The sequence below is a fragment of the Spermophilus citellus genome (assembly GCF_964194105.1).
Source record: "Spermophilus citellus genome assembly, chromosome: 9".
Classification (NCBI taxonomy): Eukaryota; Metazoa; Chordata; class Mammalia; order Rodentia; family Sciuridae; genus Spermophilus; species Spermophilus citellus.
Window position 1 is genome coordinate 68,169,502 of NC_138191.1, and position 9,491 is coordinate 68,178,992.

Genomic DNA, 9,491 nt, shown 5'->3' on the forward strand with positions numbered 1-9,491 from the left:
ATTTTAGCTCAATTATGTGTACTGAATTAATGAATGAATAAAGCAACAAAGAACTATATCAGATACTCTAGAAGGAATATTTTTTAAAGATTACATATTAAAAATATTACTACCTATGTATTTTTACCTCCCATAAATTCTACATTTTTCTATTTATCATTTTTCATTAAAAATTTAAGATTTAATCATCTGAGATTTGATCACATATGTATACTACCATTTATTAACATTTATATACAAAATTTCAAATACTGTACTAATTGTTTTATTTATTCATTTATGGAATATCAAAATGAATTATGGTTAATTCTTAGTTGTTAGGATCTTAATAACTATCCTGGCTTACCTAGGATTTTCTCAAGTGCTACTTCTGCCATTCAACCATGGCTTACTCTTTAAGCTGGCTTTCATGTCTCTTCATTATCCTGCAACCAGCAATAAAAAACAACTGTCTGTCTATATCCTAACTAGAGGACCCTGAGTAAAGAATAGGAAAAATGGTTCCTGAATACAAGATAATTTTATATAGCAAAAAAATCTATACAAAGAGAATTATAGAATAATAAAAGAAGATGAGATCATATGTATTCATCATCACGGATGCATAACTTTTAATTTTCTCCTTTTGCTTTTTTCACCCAAGGAAGACTCTTTGCCAGTATACTGAATTAAAACAATATCTGCTACTGATTATACTTAAAAAGCAAGCTTAAAACAATAAAATATCAGAAAAAGGAAAGAAAAAAAGCAAGCTTGATAAATAGAAAGTTCAAAGACATACGAGATCCCTAAATTTGTTCCTAACCAACATTTAATTCTACAAAAAAGTTTTCAATACAAGTATGTTCACTGAGATCCACTGTTAAAAAGTACAAAATTGTAATTCTAGCATAGAACCCCCAAAGAATTTAACTTTGTAGTTAATTTTATAAATTATTTATATACAGATTACTAAACTATAATAATTTGTTCACTAAGTCTATAAATACTTATTTGGAAGGAAACGCTGAGGAAATAAGTTACAAGAAAATTAAAATCTAGAATTTTTTCTACACATACCTGTGTCTTCCAAATTACCAAGATTACAGAAAGACTATGTTCTAAATCTGTGTTGTCCAACATACCAAACACTAAATCATGTTAAGTTAAAATTCATTCCTTCAGTAGCACTAGTCATGTTGCAAGTGCTCAAGAGCCTCATGTGGTTAGCCATTAATACACGTTACTACAAAGGTGGGGAATATTCCATCATCACAAAAAGTTGGACTGGACGGACAGCATTATTCTAAACCATGGTAAAATGCAATATTTTTAAATATTTTAAATGTTGATACAAAGAGCCAAATGGGGTGGTGCTCACTTATAATCCCAGCAACTTGGGAGGCTAAGGTAGGAAGATGGGAAGTTTGAGTCCAGCCTCCACAATTATGGGAGACTTTGTCTCAAAATAAAAAGGAGATATAGCTAAGTAGTAAAGTACCTTTGGGTTCAATCCCCAGTACTGGAAAAAAAAAAAAAAAGGCAATACAAATTCAAATAATAATTTTTGGGGTGGCTGTTTAACAGGAAGGGAAGGCATACATTTTCAAATAAGAAAAAAACAAACATCAATGGAAATAAGGTCTTTAATTATATAAATAATTTACATAATTAATTTGAAATTGTACCATATTTAATTAAAAGACTTTCAAGGTAATTTAATCCATCAACCTTGTTTTTACAGCTGATAACAATCCAGAAAATAGCACAGGAAAAAAATAATCGTTTTCATTTAGTTGATATATCCAAATAAAGTCATTATTGAAAGAAACCAAAATGTGCTATAATTGATAATAAATTGGAACAAAGTCTAAAGTGACTTAGAATTTGCTTTTCCGTTGGATACACTGCTTGTTGAACAAAGGAGTTAGGATTTCAGGTTCTGGAGTTAAGGTGCCTAAGTTGAATCATGCTCCTTGACTTACTAGGTGTAAAATCTTAAATAAATCACTTAAGTTCTTTGAGTCTCCATTTCCTTTCTGTAAAAGGAAAAAGAAATTATCTACTTCACAAGGTTGGAAAGATCAAGTAGAACCATGCATACAAAGCACTTGGAAAACCGGGTACATATGGGTCCTCAAAAAACATTAATTATTAAGAAACTTGCATTTTTGTTGAACCTAATCTATTGATGACTTTAATTTCCATTCACCTTCAATTTCTTAAGACCAAAAGAGTCTCTGGAAAATATTCAAGATATATAATCACTAGACTAAAGGGTGGCCTTATAACTTGGCAATCATGGGAGAATCCACATTCAAATCTTTAACAAACACTTTTCTTCCTTTGGTGTCAAAGCCTTTACCGTGAGTGTGTAATACAAAGATCCACAGGCAGCCTGTAAATGCAATATTTTTTTAAAAAAGAAAATAAACAAAAACCTGTCCGGGGTTTAAAAAAAAAAAAGTGGCATTTGCTTTCTATGTTGGTGACTATGGGTGAGTAAAAGGTAGGAGACTTATTGAATAAAACAATCTTGAATGATAACAGTTAAAACATCTAAGAGAATTGTACATTATATTTCTAAAGGTTTACGCTTCTGTATATTGGCTGCTCTTTAAATAACTATGTTCAATTTGAAAAACACTTATTTTCAAGAGTATTTTTTAAAAATACATAGAACAATAGGTAAGTAATGATTAAGAACTGTTCTTTCATTAAATTTTGAGACACATAAATACAATTTCCTAGTTTACCACAGCAGAACAACAGGTACCCAAATTAATGCCATTTCAGAAACTAGACATGAGAATGAAATCTCTCTGGCTTACAGATCTTCCCCAGAAAATATCTATTTTATGAGTTAGAGGGACGGGCTTTGATAAAGTACAATAAACCAAAACCCTTCTCAAATATCTTTAGGCCTAATTTCATTCTTCAGGAGTATTTTTAGAACCAAATTCTAGAATCACCTGCCTGTGTGAGGCTGGGCCTTAAGCAAACCTCAACTTTTAAGCAACTTGATAATTTTCAATCAGTTCTTCACATCAAATACTCTCTTATCAGCAATTTTCAGTGCTCTAACTTCACTTCATGTTAGCATTTACATTTTGACTTTCAGTTAACTGTTACATTTACATCTTCTCTCTCATAAGAGATAGTAAAATGTTTAAACTTTTATTTACAAGGTCCCCAATTAAAACTAAAATACAAGGTGAATATTTGCAAAGTACATGTATTTATTGATTATGGAATAATGAAAAGAGTCAAGGCATCAGATCTATTCCTTACTCTGTTATTATCAGTAGTATGATCTCAACCCCAGGTTGTTCAAAAGTCAGGTTCTCTGGCTTTGAATGAAATGATTGCACAGACTGATCTCTAGGATCACTTATATTTCTAAAAGTTTATTCTATGTATCAAAGGAAGTTTAATAACTACATTCAGCTTTTGAAAACAAATTTTCAAGAGTAATTCTTTTTAAAAATACAAAGAACAGTTAGGTATGTAATGAGGAGTTAACTTTCATTAAGTTTTAAAACATAATACAATTTCTTTGTTCACTAAAGTAGAACAGTAACACATACCTGATAACATTGCTCTACATGAAACTACAAACATTGATCAATACATGTGATATTTCAAATAACTCTTCTTGGAGACATCATCAACTAACCTCTTTTGTCACAACTTTTTTTCAAATTATTATAATGACCTTCAGTTTCCATAAATAAACTTACACGAAAAGCTAGCTAACATACCTAATGGCTGCCACTAACACTTAAAACTTTGGAAATAATTATTAATAGAAATAATTAAAATATGTTTAGATAAATATTTAAAGTTTCCATTCTGTTTTCTACAAATAGTTCAAGATTATGTCACAGATAGAAGTTTCAAATTAACACTCTCAGGGGGGAAACTGGTTTGGTAATGTAACAACAAATGTATAAAACACAAAGGAATATACTATCATTATTAAAAATATAAACACTGTATCGATTCTGGCTAATGAAAATCAGTGATATGATTCAATTACCAAGCACACTTTTGACACAAAATAAGGATAGTTAAATCTTTAACGGAATTTAAAATTAACAGAGAAATGACAATTTGTAAGGTACAAGTAATTCTTCATACTTTCCAAATTCTTTACACTTTTATATAGTTGGTTACTACATTTGTGTAATTCAAGAAAATAATGCATTCTACATTGACTATGTAAGCTTTACATATTGCATAGTAAAATATGGTCACTAATAGTTTGGTAGTTCTGAAACTTTTCTGGAGCTCCCGAAATTTACCACAACAAACCCTATAATCTCATCTCATTATCCATATTAAACAAAATGAATGACTAAAACCCTTCTACTTTATTTGTACAGAAAAAAAAAAAGCTATTTTCTTCAAGCCAAATTATAAAATTAGTCCAATTCTTCTCTTACAAACATAGAAACATTAAAAGATATTTGCATGAACTTGATTGAATAAATTACCAGGTTCATTTTAAGTGCTGAGATATCAATTAACTCCTGGTGATATAACAAACAGCAAAAAAAAAAAAAAACCATTATTTAGTCCTTTTGAATTATAACATCTAATATGAATCTTACATTTTTCTTTCACAACCATTCTGCTATGTGTGTTTATATATAATCCTGATAGCCATACAGAAATTCCATATCCATGATTTTTCCCCCCATTTGGTGTAGTGTTGAACGCCTGCGCTTTCAGCTCTCAGAAGACATCAACTGTGTTCTGGAAGCACTTCAACTCCAAAAGACCTTTAAGTTTTTACAGGCATCGTAGTAGATTCTCAGACGTCTAAAGAAAAGGCAAACCTGCCTTGCTTTTTTCTCTAATGGATAAAGTTGCTGTTTGGTTTTATGTTTTCCATTTCTAATCTGAAGAGACAAAGATCTCTGGACTCAGGATATCCTTACCTGCGGAGCCGCACGCGCAGCCCTCACCTTGTTTAAGATGGGGCTGGACCCAGTGATGGAGGGAAAAGAGCCAACTCTACCCACAGCACTACCTGTGGCTCACTAGGACGGGGTCGGGATGCTGTGGGGGACCTAGGGGCGCGAAGACACAAGGGACTTCTTTCCCCGGACCATATTTGGGGAAGTGCTGAGTTTGTGTGCGGTCCTCCTGGCTCCAGGGTGAAAGGGAACCTCGGGGACCACGGTGCCCCTGGCTCCCTCCATCCGGCCCTTGGCGCACTGCCCGCTCCCCGGAGCTGGGGGAGGGGGAGGAGGAGGAAGGCGGCCAGTCCCCGAGGCCCCCTGGGAGGGCTCCCAGCGGCCGCTGCTAGGCCCGGGCCGTCCGCGCGGCCTTGGGGGCTACGACCCGGGGGCGCTCGGTGCCCGGCGACGGCCCCCACCGCGGGAACCCAAACCCATCGACTCACCGCTTTCCACCTCGCTGCCTTTCTTGGCGGTCGCCGCGTTCCCCATGATTGGGGCGATGGCAAGAAGGGGTCAGGGAGGGGAAGAGGGGCTGGGGCCGCCCCGCCGCTCCACAGACCGAAGCAACTCCCGCTTCTGCACCCGTCAGAGCGATGAATGCGCCGGTCGGTGGGGCCCGGAGTCCAGGCGAGCAGAACCGGCCGGATCTGAGGAAAGGGCTTCAGCGAACTCCCAGGCAACAGCGGTGGCAGCCGTAGTAGTGGCGGCGATGGTGGCGGTGGCGGCGGTGGCGGCGGCGGCAGCAGCGGCGAGCAGACACTCCCCCTTTCTCGGCCCGCCCTCCCTGCGCGCCCCCGGCAGCCGCGCTCCCGGGGCTCAGCATTGGCCCCTGTAGGTCTCCGCGGGCGCGCGCGCGCCGGAAGTGACGCGAACTCGGGACCCCGGGGGCGGGCGGTGGACCCCAGTGGTGCCGGGCGGAGGCGGAGTAGGGCAGGTCTCTAGGCTGTGGTTGCTCCAGCTGGCTCTTGGGCCCGTGCCCCGAGGGGAGGGAGGCGGCTTGGAAACCGTTAGCTTAGAAAACGCAGATCCCCCTTCAGCTTGGAGCTCACTTGCTCTTTAGAGGAGCCGCGGGTGATCGTGCAGGGATGCAGTTTGCTTACGTTGTGCCCCGAGTCTCCGAGGCTCCCCACTCAAAGACTGCCTTCTACGCACAGCCCTGGGCCAGAGAAGAACCTCTCTATCGGGCGGGAGAACACACGCAGGGGGGAAACCTCAGATCCTTCTGACCCTACTGTCAGCATCAGTCTTTGGGAAATGCTTGGTCTTTAATCATGGCTGTGAATGGAGCTTCCCTTTCTCTTCCACTAGCAGGTACTCACTAAACCCACCACGTTGTTGCTCTGGTCCTTGGGCTTCAGTCACAATTTCTCAGATGCATTGAGTGCGACGGTCACTGGCCATGGCCTTACTTGATTGCTCTTAAAGGTTTTGTCAGATTTCCCAGGAGAGACAAAGGAAAACATTACTATTTTTGCACAATTTCTGTAGCTGTACATCATCAGATTTACCAACCTTTGGTGTAGATTGCAAAACAAATATATTCCCAACCATAGTTGAGTTTTTATTAATATACATCTTAGAGCGCTTGAATTTGCTATAAACTCTATTCGGTCATTTATGTAGCCTTCTAGTAAATTTTTCTATATCCCTTTAAACTTTGCTCTGTGAGCATTTATTCCAAATTTAGAGTAGAAAAATTAACTTCTGGAGGATCCCAGGTCACACACATTTATTTTGTGTCTTCAGAACACCAAGCCCCGTAGGTATTTATTGGGTACCGACTGACTTGAAGTAAGTGGAGGAAATTTCTCAGAATTAAAAAAAAAATCATTACTAATAAAACAGAATGGTAACTGTAGAAACTTTTCTCAGTAATTTCTTCCTGCTATCTCTTTTTGTCAATTCCATTAAATTAATAAATATTTATATCATATAAACAATATTCCAAGTATTATGATCCTAAGAACCCTATGAGATTTATAATATTACTATCATTGTTTAACTTATGAGCAAATTTAGGCACAGAAAAGTAACTTGCTACAGGTTGCACAGCTATTTTTCAAGAGAGGCAGGATTTGAACAGAAGCAATTAAAGACATGCCACCTCAAAATATGCCAGATTGGTATATTATATTAAGTTAAAATCATTTGAGCAACTATAAATTTAGAAAGGGCCACCTTTCACTACATACAGCAAGTCATATTCTTTTTGGAGGTATGTTCTTCACATACCAAGGCTGGAAAATAGCCTCGGGTACCAGACACTGATAACTGAAGCTGCAATGAACCTGAATAAACAAACTCTTTGACCTAACCCTTATCTTCTACTAGCTTCTTGTTTTAGTCTGCTGTTTTGCTGCTGTGACCAAAAGACCTGATCAGAACAATATAGAGGAGGAAAGTTTATTTGGGACTTAATGGTTTCAGAGGCCTCAATTCTGTCTCAGTCCATAAACAGCCAATTCCATTGCTCTGTGCCAGAGGTGAAGCAGAACATCAAGGCAGAATGGTGTGACCGAGGAAAGCAGCCCAGGACATGACAATCAGGAAACAAAGAGTACTTCTCTCACCAGGGACAAAATATGTACCCCAAAGGCACAGCCCCAATGACCCACCTCCAGCCACACCTCACCTGCCTACAGTTACCACTCAGTTAATCTCTATTAGCAGATTAGTGCACTGAGTAGGTTAAGGCTCTCATAATCCAATCATTTCAACTTTAAAGATTATTATATTGTTTCACATTTGAGCCTCTCTGGGATGTAACACTTTTACATTCCCTACATCTATCTCTTAGTAAAGTCCCTAGAATTTATTGCCTTTGTTCGGATATCCATTTATCCTGTCCTTCCTTCACAAAGTTGTTGTAGTTTATCTAAAAAGTCCAAAAACATCATGATTTAATCATTTCTTCAGACTTCACTGTTTGGGGAAGATCCCATATGCATGTAAAATGAATACAACTTTTATGCTTTTCTTTTGTTAATTAGCTCTTGCATTTATTAATTGGGTTCCCAGATCCAGCTGAAAAATTCACATAAGAAATTATATAGATTAGAGAGAATTTCTCTATAGGATCTAGGCAGATTTTTGTCCATAATGTTGATCAGACAGCTTTAGATGTAGTGATAAATTACATTCCCTCCATCTGAAATCCTATTGACTTGAAAAGATAGATGAACAAGTTTACTACCTGAGGATATTCTATATTGATCTAGTATCACAGTTTACTGAATTATTTAATGTATTTATATCCACTGAATCTAAACAAAGTAAGACAATAATAGGAAAGCAATGATTTGAACTAAAATAGGAAAGCAATGATTTGAACTAAATGATGTGAGATTTTTGTCTCAAAATGCAATAGTGCCATTTCTTTCTAAACACATTTTTGTCTCAGCATGCAATAGTGCCATGTCTTTCTAATATTAACCTTTGCATATGTGATATTCTGCCCTACGTATGTAAAAAGTTTAATAAGTAGCAACAACCAGCTATATACCAAATTTTTATTTATTCTGTCCTAGAAAGAATCTTTCTAGAACTTAGAATACTCATACAATCCTCACTGGGATGGGTTTCAAATGTAAGCCTAATAAAAGAGTGTTGTATGCTTAATTTGTCACTTTCCTTAGCATTGTTTTGAACTCTAGGTCTCTAATAAGAGAGCAGCCATCTGTTTAGTAAATCATTAATTTGCAAAGGAGATGTTTGATAGCTCTTAAGAACTTAGGTACAGCATAACCATATCCTAGAAAATTCATAAATAAAGCCAAAAAATCAGCCTTGTAAAATTATCCCCTTTTTCAATTTAACTTCATAATTGGATAAGGAAGTAAATTATTTGTTAATAATAGAGAAAAATGATCAGCAATTTAAATTGCTTGCAAATTTTCTTTCTACCATTATTTCTGTTTCTTAGTTTACATTGTTGTTCTGGTTAAAGGAGATTATACTTTTAAAATATGGTTTAGTAAGTAGTTTTTGACTAGTTGACATTAGTAATCACTAACTTGTAATTACTAACTTATAATCACTAACTTGTAATTACTTGCCAGGTATATGCCTGTAATCCAGTGGCTGAGGAGGTTGAGGCAGGACAATCACAAGTTCAAAGCTAGCCTCAGCAACTTAGCGAGGCCATAAGCAACTCAACAAGACCTTGTCTATAAATAAAATACAAAAAATGGTTTGGGAATGTGGCTCAGTAGTTAAGTGCTCCTGAGTTCAATCCTAGGTATGAAAGAAAGAGGGGGAGGGGGAGGGAGAAGAAAGGGGAATGGCAGGGAGGTTGGGAGGGAGGGAAAAGCATTGTTGGAATTGATTGCTTATATAGCATCTAAAAGACTTGTTTCTTCTTTTCCACCTCTAAATTCTACAAGGGGCAGAAATTTCATTAATTGTCCAGTAGTTCTTCAGTGATTAGAGCTAGCATGGGACAGTTGCTCCATGGCCACTGATGTCTTTGCTATAGATAAACATTGAGAATAGTATCTTGTAAGTATCAGTATCACAGTAAGAAGGGAGTTGTACAGAGAAAAGACT

At 37.1% G+C, this 9,491-nt stretch overlaps 1 protein-coding gene across 1 annotated transcript in view; it reads right to left on the reverse strand.

The window, feature by feature from the left end:
- Window positions 1-5,528, reverse strand: part of PRKACB (protein kinase cAMP-activated catalytic subunit beta) — a 123,003-nt gene extending 117,475 nt beyond the window's left edge. The window contains exon 1 of the mRNA XM_081307945.1: window positions 5,390-5,528. Within this exon, the coding sequence (XP_081164071.1) occupies window positions 5,390-5,435 (46 nt within the window). The 5' untranslated portion in view covers window positions 5,436-5,528. The remainder of the gene's footprint in view (window positions 1-5,389) is intronic.
- Between the last annotated feature and the right edge of the window lie 3,963 nt (window positions 5,529-9,491).